This window comes from Meles meles, chromosome 18 (assembly GCF_922984935.1).
Source record: "Meles meles chromosome 18, mMelMel3.1 paternal haplotype, whole genome shotgun sequence".
NCBI classification, from domain to species: domain Eukaryota; kingdom Metazoa; phylum Chordata; class Mammalia; order Carnivora; family Mustelidae; genus Meles; species Meles meles.
In genome coordinates this window covers 13,966,252-13,982,965 of record NC_060083.1, presented here as the reverse complement: position 1 = coordinate 13,982,965, position 16,714 = coordinate 13,966,252, and the positions used below count along the sequence as shown (strand labels likewise).

The following is a 16,714-nucleotide window of genomic DNA, read 5'->3' as shown; positions in this document are numbered from 1 at the left end:
GCAAGATGCAGCAAAAGCAGTTCTAGGAAGAAAGTTTATAGCAATAAACTCTGCCTCAAGAAGTAAGAAAAATATCAAATAAACAACTTAACCCTACACCTGAAGGGGCTAGAAAAAGAACAAACAATACCCAAAACCAGTAGAGGGAAGGAAATAATACAGATTAGAGCAGACATAAATGATATAGAAACTATAAAAAACAACAAAACAGACCAATGAACCCAAGAGCTGATTCTTTGAAAAGATCAGCAAAATTGATAACTCTTTAATCAGACTCGAAACAAAACTGAGGAAGACTCAAGTAAACGAAATCACAAATGAAAGAGGAGAAATAACAACCAACACTGTAAGAGAGTATTATGAAAAATTATATACCAACAGCTTGGACAACATAGGAGGAGTGGAAAGAGATAACCTTTCCTCGAAAGAGATAACCACCCAAAACTAAATCCAGAAGAAATAGAAAATTTGGACAGATTGATTATCAGTAATGAAGTTGAATTAGTCATCAAAAAATTCCTAACAGGGGCGCCTGGGTGGCTCAGTGGGTTAAAGCCTCTGCCTTTGGCTCAGGTCATGATCCCAGGGTCCTGGGATCGAGCCCCGCATTGGGCTCTCTACTCCGCGGGGAGCCTGCTTCCTCCTCTCTCTCTGCCTGCCTCTCTGCCTAGTTGTGATTTCTCTCTGTCAAATAAATAAAATATTAAAAAAAAAAATTCCTAACAGAAATAAAGTCCAGGATCAAACAGCTTCACAGGTAAAATCTAGCAAACATTTAAAGAAGAGTTAATACCTAGTCTTCTTAAACTATTCCAAAAATAGATGAGGAAAGAAAACTTCCAAATTCATTCTATGAGGCCAGCATTACCCTGGTACCAAAACTAGACAAAGACACCACAAAAAAAGAGAATTACAGACCAATATCTTTGAAGAACACAGAGGCAAAAATCCTCAACAAAATACTAGAAATGGAATCCAACAATACATTAAAGAAATCATTCACCTTTTAGTCAGAAGGGCTAAAATGAACACAAGAAACAAAGGAGTTGGAGAGGATGTAGAGAAAAAGGAACTCTCTTGCATTGTTGATGGGAATGCAAATTGGCGCAGCGACTCTGGAAAACAGTATAGAGATTCCTCAAGAAGTTGAAAATAGGGGCACCTGGGTGGCTCAGTGGGTTGAAGCCTCTGCCTTCGGCAGCTCAGGTCATGATCCTGGGGTCCTGGGATCAGGTCCTGGAATCGAGCCCCGCATCAGGCTCTTTGCTCAGCGGGGAGCCTGCTCCCTCCTCTCTCTCTGCTTGCCTCTCTGCTTACTTGTGATCTCTGTCGGTCAAATAAATAAAACCTTAAAAAAAAACCAAACAACAAGTTGAAAATAGAACTACCTTATGATCCAGTAATCACACGACTGGGTATTTACAAAAAAAAAAAATCAAAATCAAACACTAGGGACACCTGGGTGGCTCAGTCAGTTAAACATGTGCCTTTGGCTCAGTTCATGATCCCAGTATTCTGGGAACAAGTCCAACATCGGATTTCTTGCTCAGCAGGGAGTCTGCTTCTCTCTCTGCCTGCTGCTCCCCCTGCTTGTGCTCTCTCTCTCACAAATAAATAAAACCTGGAAAAAAAAAATCAAAAGCACTAATTCAAAGGGATACATGCACCCCTACATTTACTACTTTATTTATAATAGGCAAATTATGGAAGCAGCCCTAGTGTCCTTCGATAGATAAATGAATAAAGAAGATGTGGTGTATGTACAATGGAAAATTATTCAGCCACAAGAAGAATGAAATCTTGCCATTTGCAAAAACGTGGCTGGAGCTAGAGAGTAGAATGCTAAGTGAAATGTCAGAGAAAGACAAATAGCATAGGATTTCACTCATACGTGGAATTTAAGAAACAAATGAGCGAAGGAAAAGGAGAGACAGAGAGACAACAAAGAAACAGACTCTTCACTGTAGAGAACAAACTGATGGTGACCAGAGGGGAAGTGGGTGGGGGGATGGGTGAAGCAGGTGACAGGGACTGAGGACACTTAGCACAATGAGCACTGAGTAATGTAGAGAAATGCTGAATCACTATATCGTACACCCGAAACTCATGTAACGGCATGTTAACTATGCCAGAATTAAAATTAAACTTAATAAAAATAGTGTACCTTTAAAAAATAAATAAAAATAATGAAAAAATTTTTGAAAGTTTTAAGAATGAACAACAGTCATGCATTCATTCAACAAACGTTATCTAAGGTCTATGAACTAGCAGGGATAGGTGCTTTTGAACCACAGTGACATATTAAGATGATCTGAGGCGCTTAAAAAATATATGCATGCCTCTTTCTTGCCCCAGGATGACTAAAAGGAGTTTGAAGGGCACGGGGTGGGGACATGAGTCCTTCATTAAAAAGTTCCCCAGTGATCTTGAAGAGAAGCGGGAGCTGCAGACAGCTGGTCTGCACCAGGACTCCCACTCCGTGCTCTCGTATACTCACAGAAGGGGACACAGACCTTGAGAAAAGATCTGGTGCTAGGAACGAAATGAAGCGGGACACCATGCTGGGTGCCTGTTGGGGGCAGAGTGGCTTGTGCCACATGAGGTGTGACTGCTGAGTGCGCATCTGAGGGACAGTAAAAATGGAGGGGGGTGGCGAGGCGGGGTAGGGGGAGGAGCTAGTGCCGCTCCCTTGAGGCGGGAGTGAGGGAGGCAGGCAGGGGTCACCGAGGACCCCCAAAGGGCGTGGCAAGGCGTTCGGATTTTATTCCAAGGGCAAGAGAAACTAATGGAGAGATGTGATCTGATTTGTACATATCCAGGATCGCTGGTAATGGGAGCAAGAGGCTGGGTCACTAGCGGGGGAGAACTCAGGACTGGGTGTTGGATGTGGAGGGGAAGAAAATAGATTTTTCTTTGAGGGAAGAGTGAGAAGGGCTTAATGATAGACAAAAAGGAAGAGGCACATGAAAGCGCAGGGTGGGATCCTCGGGCCCAAAGAAAAGCAAGGCAGGGCCCGGAGGAGGAGGGCTCACAGGACTGGGAGAGAGGATGGAAAGGGAAGGGGTGGGCAGGCTGGCTGCTGGGCAAGTGTAGTGATCCAGGCACAAGTATTTACTGAGTGCTGGGCACCGGTTAGGTCCTGGGTACACATCAGTTTAAAAAAAAATCTTACCTGCAAGGAGCTTGCATCTTGGTACAGGGAGAGAGGAAAATCAACGTGATAAAAAAAAATGTAATATGCAAAACTATGAAACAGACTAAGAGGCATCTGAAATGTCGAGTGAGGAGATGTTTGCAATTTCAAGTAGAACAATCAAGAACTGCTCACTGACCAAGACTGGGTGAGGAAGCCAGCCATATCTGGGGAAGAACTGTCAAGAACTTCAGCAGCAGGTGCAAAGGTCCTGAGGCAAAAGTATTCCTGGTGTGTTAGAGGGCCTGGAAGGAGCTGAGGGTGGCTGGGGCGGAAGGGCAAGAAGACAGCAGGAGGAAAGAGCTGTGGAGGGATGACACGTGGAAAAGATTTAACTTGTTTTCTTGCATGTGTGGTAAAACACACAAAACATACCATTTATCACTTTAGCCACTTTTATTATCTTAATGTAACACTTTAAAAATATGGTTTATTGAGATGATACTCACGTATCATAAAAATTAACCATTTGAAGTGCACCATTCAGCAACGTGACGTGTGTGCATACTGTCATGCAATAACCATTCCCGTCTAGTTTCAGAACATTTTTGCCATGCCAAACGGAACCTCCATTCCCCAAACCCCGGGAAGCAGTCTCCCGGTTCTTCCCTCCTTGCAGCCCCTGGCAAGCACTAATCTACTTTCTAATCTACCTCTTCTGGACATTTCACAGAAATGGAATCATGTGGTCTTTTGTGTCTGGCCTTTCTCCCTTAGCATAAAACCTCAGGCTTCATGAATGTTTTAGCATGGGTTAGAATTCAGGCCTTTTTATAGCTGAGCAATAGGCTATTGGGTAGACGTACCACAATTTTTTGACTGGACCATTGCTCTGTTATTGGACTTCGGTTGTTTCAAGGACTAAGCTTTGCTTCTATGTGAGGTGTTGGCCACTGCTCTGAGCAGAGGACAGGACTCAGTTTCTGTTCTGACAGGATCCCTTTGACTGCTAGAGGAGAGCAGACAGGGAGGGACACCTGTTGGGGTTCGGAGCCGTCAACCAGGGAAGAGAGTGTGGTGGGTTGGCCCAGAGTGCTAGCAGCAGAGATGCTGCTGCACCCCCACCCCACCACCACCCAGACGGCCTTCTGGAAGCCACAAAGGGCAGGAGGATGGAGGGCAGGGCAGGCACCCTGCCGACAAGCCCTTTCACACTCTCTGTGAGGCCTCTGTCAGTGGCCAGCTTTGCTCATGCACCAGAAGGCCACCTGGGTGTGGAGGAGAGATCTTCTTCGAACAATAGGGAGCAGTGGAGGACAAATGGAGGACAGAGCCCTTTATCAATCAAGCAAGAAAACTCGGTGCCCTGAAAAGCACCTGTGCAGGAGAGAGATAAGAACCACGGGCTCCAGCCCCCATCCCAGAATCACCTGACTTGAGTGGTAAGGGGTGACCAAGGGGTGTCCCTCCTCCTTCCGGCTCCGCAGCTGCCGCCTGGACTGTGACGACCCCGAAAGCATCCATCACAGCCACCACACGGCTCGGCTTTTATCATCCTTGGGGCTCGGGCTTCCCAATGCCACAAGGACAGGCACTCCATGTAGGGCTCCGCCTTTGGGGATCCCAGCAGAAGTGAGCAGAGAGCTGTCTTCCCATCTCGTCAGCACTCCTAGGTCCTTTGAAAAAACTTACCAGCCCAGCACACAAAGGTGTCACAGGATGGCTGGATCCTGCTTCCCGCTGAGCAGCTCTTCTCTGCATCCCACTATCCAAGTGTCAAGGACACACTGAGAAGGACTGCAGGGTGGACCGGGGATTGATTTCCTGATTTCCCGCCCAGTTGCCGCTCATGCGGCTAGAGCCCAGGAAAGTGTGCGGTTTGCTGAATTTGGCCTTGATAGACACATTCTTCCTCTATTCTTAGCCCTCTGCACTTCTTGGTTGGAGAGGCAGCCACTCCTTCATCCTCCCTCTCTTGCCAGAAGCTGATGGGGTTAGCATGCTAAACGCAATCCCTATTTGTTTTATTGTAGGACAATAACGGAATTAACAGGAAGAATGAAAATAGAGGGAGACTCCACTTGTGGTCCGCTCTGTGGACAGAGCTGCAGGGCACCACGGGAAGTGAGGTGAGAATAATGAGAGGCACTAAACATTTTAACCATTTAAACTAAACATTTTAATTCGACTCAAACTGTTTTTTGGGTTGAGGAACCCCTTCCCAAACCATAAGTATGGTATAGACTGCCTAGTGCCGGCAGGTGCGGGGGGGGGGGGGGCACAACGTAATGGCGCAATAGGAGCTGGGTCCCACAATCCCCAGGGGCAGGGCATAAGTTAGGGGCTATGAAAGAATGTAACCCTCTGTCTCCCCTTTCTGCACCCGGCGATCCCCAGCCCAAAAACATCCCGCTCCTCCCTTATCCCATGACCCCTCCCTGCGTGCAAGCCTGCCGCGAGATAGTTGCCATCCCTTTGTGCTCCTTTCCCATGCTTGGAGGCATCTGTCCTTGCTTTTCTGATTAAAAACAAAAACAAAAACAGTAAAAAATGCGAAGGATTCAGCAGATGCTGCTTTCCCAGGCAACCCTGCCCGGCCGCTCAGAATGGTGTCTGAGGACTTTATTTCAGTGCGTGATGACAGGAAGAATTTCGTCTTGGGGATTGGATGGCATGTGACCTTAGGCAGGTGACCAAACCTGTCTAGTCCCAGGCCCTTCCATCCCAAAAGAGGGGTTAAGAGCACCTCCCTCACATGACCAGGATGATGCCCAGCGCACAGTAGGTATGTAATCAATGCATTAGGAATGATGTTCACTTTCTATGTAATCCCACCTGGTCTGTGTCTCTGCGCTTCCAGATGGTTGAGCCAAATGCTGGCTCAAGTTTACCACGTGCTGGGCGTGGTCCTAAATTCTTCACTCATTTATTTAACCCTCACGACAGGTCTTTGAGGTAGATGCTGTTGTCATCCCTGTGTTACAAATGAGGAAACTGAGACACGATTAATTTGCTGGAAGTCACACACCCATAAGTACTGGAGATGGGGTTGAACCTAGGTGGTCTGGCCCCAGACCTATGCCCTTACCCTCTATGCTCCACCACCTCTGCTCAGGATAGAGTGGGAAGTGGGGACAGAAAAAGGATCAGGTGAAAGCCCAGAGGGTAAGCAGCAACGTGATAGGGACAGTAAAAGGAGACAAAGATTTTCTGGCTCACGCATTCAGTGACCTGTATGTAAATGTGCCTTGGTGTGCGTGCTCGCGCGCACACACGTATCTCCTTTCTTAGCTGCAAGGCTTTATTGGTTTTCAAAAATGCCAGCCCCTCGCTTGTGAGGGACCATAGAGATGACATGGAGACAGGAGTACAGAACAGAAAGGCAGAGAGGAGAGAGAGAGCGAGAGAGAGGAGGGGCTGGCTGCCTTATGAAGGAAGAGCCATTGTCCCTCTGCCATCTCTTGGCAATGGACAAGGACACTGTTGCTAGGCGACGGGGCATCCAGCCTAGCGCGCTGCGTGTTCAGACTGGTAAAGGAGTCACAGCCCTGGGCAGAGGCAGGTCATGACACAGCATGGGGTGGTCCCATCACCAGAGCCTGGAGACCAGCCAGGAGCTACAATTTGCTTTTTAGAGTCTCTAGCAGGCTGGTGAGCGACAGAACACAGCGGTCAAAAAGAACTTCTCACTAAGGAGATAAACATTCATCAAGTTCTGAATCGGCCGCTGCAATTTCTGACACAGACTGTCATATTTTGCCCCCTTTAGAGATGTATACTTCCAGTTATTTTTTTTTAAGATTTTATTTATTTATTTGACAGAGAGAGATCACAAGTAGATAGAGAGGCAGGCAGAAAGAGAGAGAGAGAGGGAAGCAGGCTCCCTGCCGAGCAGAGAGCCCGATGCGGGACTCGATCCCAGGACCCTGAGATCATGACCTGAGCCGAAGGCAGCGGCTTAACCCACTGAGCCACCCAGACGCCCCGACCAGTTATTTTATTTTTTTTTAAAGATTTTATTTCTTTATTTGAGAGAGAGCGAGAGCATGACGGGGGGTGGGGAGAGACAGAGGGAGAGGGAGAAGCAGACCCCCCGCTGACAGCGGACTCAATCCTGAGAACCCTGGGATCAAGACCCGAGCTGAAGGCAGAGGCTTAACCGACTGAGCCACCCGTGTGCACCTACTCCCAGCTATTTTAGAAAAAAACTTTCTTCTGCCCTTTCTTCTATACGGAGGAGATTTTAATAGCCAAGGTATTTCAAGAGGTCCCAGTTTGGGAAATGAGCAAGATTTTCATTTTGTGAAACCGAATTAGCAACAACACAACAAAAATGAAAAGGGGCAATGAGGCAGCAAGGCTGTGGCCAGAGCTACATTCTCACTGACTTCAGGACTCATTCAAATTTCATTCCATGCAAATGACACACTCCGCATTCACTGTGACCTTGAGAAAGCTACTTAAGTTCCCTGAGGCTCAGGTTACTTAATCCTAAAGAAATGAGATAAGGGGCCCCTGGGTGGCTCAGTCGGTTAAAGCCTCTGCCTTCAGCTCAGGTCATGATCTCAGGGTCCTTGGATGGAGCCCCACATCGGGCTCTCTGCTCCGCAGGGAGCCTGCTTCCTCCTCTCTCTCTGCCTGCCTCTCTGCCTAGTTGTGATTTCTCTCTGTCAAATAAATAAAATATTAAAAAAAAAAGAAATGAGATAAAACCACACTATCTCATAGGCTGATGACAAAGTCAAATGAGACGATACATGTAGAAGCCCTTTGAAATCTATAAAGGGTAACACAGAAGGTTGGTAATATTTCTCTTCACTGCTTTTTTCCTGTTACTAGAAATTATTATCCCAAGTGATATAGACCAATCTCTAATTTGGCAATTTGGATGACTCATTGCAGAAGAAATGATCTAATAATACATTTGTGTGATCAGAAATATTATTCAAAGCTTAGAAACAAAGTGAAAGGGGGCACCTGGATGGCTTAGTCAGTTACGCGTCCGATTCTTGATTTCAGCGAAGGTCGTGATCTCAGGATTGTGAAATTGAGCCCTGCCTAAGAGATTCTCTCTCCCTCTCCTTCTGCCCCTAAATACCCCTGCCCTGCTCTAGCGTGCACAGATGCATGGTCTGTCTCTCTCTCAAAAAAAAAAAAGAAAAAGAAAAAGAAAGGAAGAAAAAAACAAAGTAAAAGATGACCGCATGACTTTTAATGCGCCAGACATCTGTTCTCTAAGGACATATAGCTCTGCTTCTCCCACCATTTATTCAGTTAGGAATCAGATATGTTACAATTTTCTAAGCTTAAAGATTACTGGTAGAGAGTAGTAAGGTATGATGATTTTCTTTCATGACCAGCAGAAAAGTCTACCCCAAAGCTTACAGTTGCACTTCCTTGGAGAACAGTGGTTCTCAAAACATGGCTCCCGGATCATCAGTAACAGCATTACCTGGGACCATGTTAGAAATGAATTTTCTCAGGTCTCACCCTTAGGTCTCACTCCAGACCTAACAATCACAAACTCTAGAGGAGAAGTCCAGCATCCCAAGTTTCCTCCAGTTTGAGAACAGCTGCTCTAGGACATTAACCAAGTTTTAAAGTAATAATTAGAAAACCTTATCTCATTGTTCCCTTTTCTCCCACTGACCAAAAAAATCCCATTTTCCCACGTGATCTTTTGACTTGTCTATATCTTCCTCTCGTTCCCTTGTTAGTAAGTTAAATAAAACCTTACTGTGTGCTATTTTTATTGTTGTTAAATTGACATATTTGACATATAACCTTAGTTTTCAGTGTATAATAAAATGATTTGATGTAAGTATATGTTGCAGAATGAGTATGATAATAAGTTTCATGAATATCTATCACCATAAAAATTTGTCTACCCTCCATCCCCGATTCTGGTAATTACCAATCTAATCTCTGTATCTGTGAGTTTTTTTTTTTTTAATTTTCTAGGTTTTTTTCATTCCCCATATGAGATCATATTTGTCCTTTCTGACTTATTTCACTTAGCATAATGCCCTCAGGGTCCATCCATGTTTTTGTAGATGACAGGATTTCCTTTTGAAGGGCTGAATAGTATTTGAACACGGCAAAAATGTGGCTCATCTCTACAAATATAATGGAATATTATTCGGCCATAAAAAAGAAATCCTGGGGCAGCTGGGTGGCTCAGTCAGTTAAGCATCTGGCTCTTGGCTTCAGTTCAGATCGTGATCTCACGGGTCATGGGATCCAGCCCCAGGACCCATGAGTCTCCGCGAGAGTCTCAACCTTTGCCCTCCCCAACTTGGGTGCATGCTATCTAATAAATCAATCTTTTTTAAAAAATAAAAAAATGAAATCCTGACTTTTTTAATACTTAAGTGTCTTTCGGTACTTTTTTTCCTCCCCCCCCCCCCGCCTGCCTCTCTGCCTACTTGCGATCTGTCAAATAAAATCTTTAAGAAAAACGTTATATTAGTTTCACATGTACAATCCAATTGCTCAACAATTCTATACATTTCTCAGTGCTCATCAGTTTAAGTATATTCTTATTCCCCTTTATTTATTTCACCCATGCACCCAACCCACCTTCCCTCAGGCACCCGCCAGTTTGTTCTAAGAGTCTGGGGTTTTGGGGTTTGTGGGTCCCCCCCCCCTTTATTCATTTGTTTCTTCAGTTCTGAGTGAGTGAAATCATATGGCATCCATTCTGGCTTCCTCACAGTAGGATATGGTCTTAATAATTTCCATGCCCAGCAACTCCCGGACAGGCCATGAAAACGGGAGAGGCCTGCAGAGTCCCAGATGAGGGACTGCCGTCGCCAACAAAACTGACAGCGAACCAGCGCAGCACCGCCCTCGGTGGGAAAGCCCAGGTTAGGGCTCAGCACGGATCGGGAGGCCCAAAGAGACTGCACGGATTTGCAAGGCCCGGCCCGTTGCTCCGCCTCTTTGCGGCAGAGCTCAGGCCAGTGCAAACCGGTTCAGTGCCCCGACGGACAGTCCGCGTCGCCCAATCCTCGGCTGCCCCCCGCCTCCGCAGTTCTCCGAGGGGACCGGGAAGGAGAAGTGGCCAGCTTCCCGGGTGGCCGCTCTGAACCGGGCGGCCCGTACTGACAGCTAACGACCCCGCTGGCTTAAGCGCGGGGGCGGGCTCCGGCGCGGATCGCTCCGCAGCCTGCGGGCGCCGGGGGGGGGGGGGGGGGGGGCGGCGGGGCGGGCCCGGGAGCCGCGGGAGCCTGCGCAGTGCGGCGCCCGCGGCCGGCCGGGGATGACGTAACCTCCGCCTGCGGCCTCCGCGCCCCGCCCCGCGCCGCGCTCCGCGAACCGGGCGAGTGCTGCGCGGGCGGCGCCTAGCTGGCCGCCGCCTCCCCCTGGGCGTCCGCGCAGCCGGGTCTTTGTCCGCCGGCCCCGCGGCCGCCCGCGCTTTGTTCCCGGCGCTCGTCGGCTGGGGCGCGCCGCCGAGCAGCCCCCCGCGCAGCGCTGGCGTCGTCCTCGTCCCCCTCGCCGCCCCCCGCGCGCGGCCGGGCCTTGCCCCCCATGGTCTCCCGGCCCGAGCAGGAGACCGAGGCCATGGACGCGGAGCTGGTGGTGACGCCGCCGGGCTGCTCGCACCTGAGCAGCTTCAAGGTGGACAACTGGAAGCAGAACCTGCGGGCCATCTACCAGTGCTTCGTGTGGAGCGGCACGGCGGAGGCTCGCAAGCGCAAGGTGCGACCCCCTCTCCCCCCGGGAAACTGCGGGCTGACCTAGGAGCCGGGGAGCAGCTCTTTTGCAGCGTTGCCCAGCAAGTGGGTGGGTGGGGGGGCTCCTGGGCCCTGTTGGGGGCAAGGAGAAGGAAGGGAGGGCTTGTTAGCCTCCTGCAGACCCTTCTTGGGCTGCGCTCTCGGCGGCGGGGGCGGGGGGTGGCGGAGAGGGCTCTTCTCCTTTCTTATTCCCTGCCCCCTTTCTTACCCTCCCCCTTCCTTTACCCCTCCCACTCCCCTTTGCCGCCGCCTAGGTCCTCCCGCGGCCTCTCCTCCCCTCCCCCGTCTTCCTCCCCCGCTCCACTGCGGGGGTGGGGACGGAGCAGGGGCGGGGTTTGGGGCGGGTCCAGTTCTGGGGGTGGGCAAGGGCGGCTCTAGGTAGGGGGCGGTTTTCTCCTCCAGGGTGGCGGTGGAAACCTGGTACGGAGGACGACTGTGTTCGAGGTTCCAGCGCTAGGCCTCACCCAGGAACCCTCCGGAGCGGGCAAGGGTTCGGCGGGGGGGCAGGGAATGGGGGCAAGGAGAAGACTTAGGACAGAGAAAAGGGACAAAGACTCCGGGGCATGTTGGATGGTTTGCTGTGGGTCCGTCCCCTGACACCATACTGAACACCCATGAATCTGGAGTGTGAATGAAGGCTTACTTGGGTCAGGGAAACGGAACCGTGTGTCGCGGCCGGGAGTTGGGTGAAGCTACAACTGTGTGGTGCTTCGGCAGACAGAGCACAGCACGGGCTCCGGGGTCTGCAAGAACAAATGCAGCGAGATGGCATCGCCCCGCCTCATTTCAGATCCGGACGTGGGTGGAGGGGGTGAGAGGTGCTGAGTAGTTGGAAATGGAGCAAGTCGAGCCACTGTTACACCTGTCTCTCGGAAAGCCATTTCGTTACCGGCACGATGTGTTTTTGGAGAATTGCTTGTAGCTACGGAAGAGTGGATTTTTAACCCACTGAGCTACGCAGGCGCCCCATGGAGGAGGAGTGGATCTTTAAAATATCGGTTTGATGGGAAGGTTGGACAGTGCCGTGCCTTTTCCGTTAAGAGGCTTTAGTAAGAAACTGATTACCTCCGTGAGACGTTGAGGAAATTAAATTTAGTGTTACCATTTTCAGGTAAACGTCCCATTAAGCTTATTAATGATGTGGAAATCAGAAAGTAACGGTATTATCTGAATCTTGTTACAGTGTAACGCGATTTTGCAGTTCAGTGAGGCTGGAAGGTGTGTTATGCTCTTTCTACCTTGTAGCTTTTTTAACCTTTTTTTTTTCTTTTAAACTAACATCCACTGAGATTGTAGGGATTGAGCAACCAGTTTTCTTTCTTTTTATTAGGGATGGTGTTGGGAAGCATTAGAATTAGAACCTCTTAGAATGGACTAAAATCAGAGATGATTTCTGTTAAAATCAGAGGGAGATTCTTGCTAATGGAATTGTGTGGTCCTAAAAAAATACCCTGGCTGAAGCCGGTGGTCTTCCAGCGATAATCTTGTTACTGCTCTATGTCTTTAGTGTATTGGTTTAGGTTTATATGGTGCGTTTAAGAGTCCTCGCCACATTGGATTCCTAACTTTAGGAATCCCTTGCTTTTTTCTTCTCTCTCCCCTCTCTTTCCCTTGTAAATTTTTAACAAAGCTGAGTCAAGTTTAACCCATTATTAAGTTGTCTTTGTTCCTAAAGGAAGGAATCACTTTTTTGTTTGCAATAATGTCTTGGATTAATCCTTTAATCTCAGTTACTTAGTTTGGAAGCTGTTGAAGCACATCCGTTATTCACTTGTAGGAACTTGAGCTGTTGACAGACAAGAGGTGGTGATAAATACTTCAGACTTCAGATCTGTCAGTGTTGCAAAACCTTCTAGTCGTATACCAGCCTGGAATCCTAATGCCCTTTGTCTTCTCTGCTCCGACCGGGGGTAATTTTTGTATCGCTTGGTCCTGTGTAACCGTATGTCTAGCACTCTCTAGTGGCCCAGCCAAGGAAGAGCTGGTTTGACAAACGGTTTAACCCTGATGTTCAACAACGAACAATACACGTTTCACAGCATGTAGGATTCGCAGTAGAGCTGTAGGCTTAGTGTATTTTGGTTTTAACAATATGAAGTCTCCTATAAAAATATTTCAATTTAAGTTGTAATCTCCGTAAATAAAGGTGCCTTTTGAGGTTGAAGTCTCAGCAACAATGTAACCATAGGAATGAAGCCTTGGACAACAGGAGAGCTTTCTCTAAGTAGAAATGGGTTATGGTTTTTGTATCCAGCTTTTCTTCTTTTGGAAGGCACAGAGTAAGAAGAACATGATCAGATTTGGTAACTTTCTGTCCAGTTTAGCCTTGAATTGCAGTAAGACTTGGGTACTACTGAATGTGAAAATGTTCCTATGTTCCCATGATTTAGGACTCAGTGCTGCCACAGTGGACCCTGCTTTTCTCGCATGTGTTGAATATAGCAAATACCGTATCATTTTAGGGTTTGTGTGTGAAAAAGAAACTGACAAAACATCAAGGTTTTACAGTGCTATCCGTTATTATGACATAACAAAGTCTACATTGTATTGTGAACATGGAGATACTTGAGAGGACAGGAAATATTTTTTAAATAATCATTTCTCTCTTTTTTGAACTATTTCTGTGACTCTAAAATTTTGCAGCAGCTTGTTCTCAAAGTACAGCCCTCTTGTGGGTGGCTCAGTCAGTTAAGCGTCTGCCTTTGGCTCAGGTCATGATCCCAGCGTCCTGGGATCCAGTTCCACATGGGGCTCCTTGCTCAGCGGGGAGCCTGCCTCTCCCTCTGCCTGCCCCTCCCCCTGCTATTGTGTGCGCTCTGCGCGCTCTCTCTCTCTCTCTGACAAATATAGAAAAAAAAAAAAAAAGCCACACAGTCCTTTTTGTAGCTGTGGTAAGTACTTCTCCAGATAAACTTTGACACAAATGAAGAAGAGTTGTCAAACCTCCTGTAATTTTGGATCATTGCAGATTTTGGTTTAGTTTGGTCAGTAATCTGGAGGACAGTAAACTGCCTTTGAAGGTTTCTTTCTGAGGCACAAAATTTGGGGCCTAAAGCAAACTTTCGGTTAGAAATTCTTAGGGAAATACTTTGAGAAAGGAGCTAGAAAGAAGGAAACTTAACCTGGGAAATAGTAAGTGAGAGGCCAGAGGGCTCTAAAATCCAGTAGTCATACCTTCCTTACTCTAACATTTTGTTGTTTGACCTTTGTGGTCTTTGCACCACAGTTTAAATGTGGAATTAGGTACCCTTTGGAGGAAAGTGGAATGATTGCCTGTTTGTTTGGAACTCTCATTCTCTCTTCATCCCAGAGTCCGCTCTGAACCCTGGGTTTCTGTCTTGAGGAATGGACATGATAATTGTCAAAAGGCAAATAGTAGGTGTCGCACAGCCAGATAATAAATATCTGCCTTAAAATTTAGAGTATTTGTAGATGCCAAGTGGTAATTCTTACATATAGGGTAATTAGAGCCTGAACACATAAAGGAATGTGTAAATAAGTCTAGATGCTTGTCAGTCAGTCTTACTGAGGAAGAGTAAAATGAATGAATGAATCTGTGTATTTAAAAAAAAAATTAGAGGTGACAATATGAACTTTTTTCTTAAAGATTTTATTTATTTGTCAGAGAGCGAGAGCGCACAAGCAGGCAGAGTGGCAGGCAGAGGGAGAAGCGGGCTCCCCGTCGAGCAGGGAGTGTGATGCGGGACTCCATCCCCTGAACTGGAGGCAGCTGCTCAACTGACTGAGCCACCCGGAGCTCCTAATATGAATATATTCTTAATGTGTAAAATAAAACACCTTATAGGCACATAGAATGTATACAGTGAGTCTTTTCTGACCCCACACAACCACTGTTGAGATATGTTTGCTGCCTGGGTCTTCGAGATTTCTTTAAAAATTACAGTTCACCTGGGTGGCTCAGTTGGTTAAGCATCTGCCTTGGGCTCGGGTCAGGATCCCAGCATGTGGAACCGAGCCCTGCATTAGGCTGCTTGCTCAGTGGGGAGCTGCTTCTCCCTCTCCCTTCTACTCTGCCTACTTGTGGTGTCTCTCCCTCTCTCTCTGTGAAGTAAATAAATAAATCTTTTAAAAAATTATAAATCTGCGTATAAAACAGTTACATGTTTCTATTTATGTAAACATATATGCTGTGTATCTTGTTTCCGTCTTTCACTTACTGCCCATGCATACAGATCTGTTGAGCTGTGCCGTTAATATTCCATTGGTTGCAAACAGTACTGTGTATTTTCCCCTTTCTTTCAAGCTTTCAGTTTGGAGGATTTACTAAGAATTTGTAAACTTTAGCCTGGTAACCAGTTTAAAGAAGGAATAATCTTCAGCAAGTCATTTTTATGTATGTTTTTGTTTGCCAAGGGATCGAAATGTGATTTGTCTACTTAACATCAAACCTGAGATGCCTTTAAAAAGCACTTTTTTTGTGTGTGGAAAAACATGGAGAGGGAGGTGGCCAAAAGAAGACAAGTACAAAAACTAAGTATGAAAGATAAAAGTTTATTTATTTATTTGAAAGCGAGAGAGAGCATGAGAGGGGGAAAGGTGAGAGGGAGAAGCGGACTGACCGCCTGCTCAGCAGGGAGCCTGAAGTGGGCCTCAGTCCTGGGACTCCAGGTTCATGACCTGAGCTGAAGGCAGTTGCTTAACCCACTGAGCCACCTGGGTGCCTGAAATATAAAAGTTTAAGGTATAGTTTCAGAGAGTACAAGTGTAATGCCCTTTCATTTTGAATCTTTACCAAGCGACAAACACAGATCACTAGCCAATGGATGCTTGCCTCAGATGAGAGGAGCTCACAGTCAGGTTGTGCAGGTGTGGCTCGGGTGTTTGGTTGTCCTGTGGAACCAGAAGTCATTGCAGCTGGAAAATGGTCCTACTTCTCTTGAGTCAGTCAGTGGTACTTTGCCATGTGTTTCAGAAAAAGATGTACTAGTCCAGGGTGTGCCCTGGTCATGTCTTTTTAAAGTGCTGTTTTAGCTCTGGAGTCCAAGATCTGTCCCTTCAGATGTGAATAAATCTCTTTGATTCATTTGAACTTTTTAGTAGAAATCATACTTGGGGGAAAACAGTTCTGCCATTGGTGTCTTACAGGACACACTGGGAGATCGTGAACTGAGAACCGTTAGATGTCCATGTGTTGCTGGCTTCACCGTTGAGACAGGTTGGTTAGTCCTCATTGACTCAGCCTGACACTGACTCAACTGTGACGTTGAGAACGCTGCTGAGCCCACTCTGGGTTTTTTGTTTTCTCTTTCTTTCTTTCTTTCTTTTTTTAAGTTCAGTTCATTTTTTGGATATGTCTTTTTTTTTTTTTTTTTAAGATTTTTAAAAATTGATTTGACAGAGAGAGAGATCACAAGTAGGCAGAGAGAGGGGGAAGCAGGCTCCCTGCCAAGCAGAGAGCCCGATGTGGGACTTGATCCCAGCACCCTGAGATCATAACCTGAGCCGAAGGCAGAGGCTTAACCCACTGAGCCACCCAGGCGCCCCAGTATGTCTTTTTTTTAAAGTACACTTTTTCCTTCACATGCTGTTCTCTCGAGGAGTTAACTTCTGCTTTATTTATCGATGCCTTCAATCTCTCAAATCCTTAGAGCAAGATATCATACAATTCATACTAAGCAGGGGACAGGTCATTCCAAGGTAAAGTCCAGAATGGAAAAAAAATTGTCTCTTGAGATGATCATAGATTGCCGTGCTGTTGTAAAAAATAATTCATAGAGATCCCTGTACCCTTCACACAGTTCCCCCCAATGGTAACATCTGGAAGACTGTAATAAAATATTAACAGTGTCCGTCTTTGATAACAATGCATCCATTTTATTCAGAC

The 16,714-nt window shown here is 46.9% G+C and overlaps 1 protein-coding gene across 1 annotated transcript in view; it reads left to right on the top strand.

The window, feature by feature from the left end:
• The first annotated feature begins 10,127 nt into the window (after window positions 1-10,127).
• The window catches only part of USP22 (ubiquitin specific peptidase 22), a 42,971-nt gene continuing 36,384 nt past the window's right edge, over window positions 10,128-16,714 (top strand). The window contains exon 1 of the mRNA XM_045984319.1: window positions 10,128-10,834. Coding sequence (XP_045840275.1) covers window positions 10,664-10,834 — 171 coding nt within the window. The 5' untranslated portion in view covers window positions 10,128-10,663. The remainder of the gene's footprint in view (window positions 10,835-16,714) is intronic.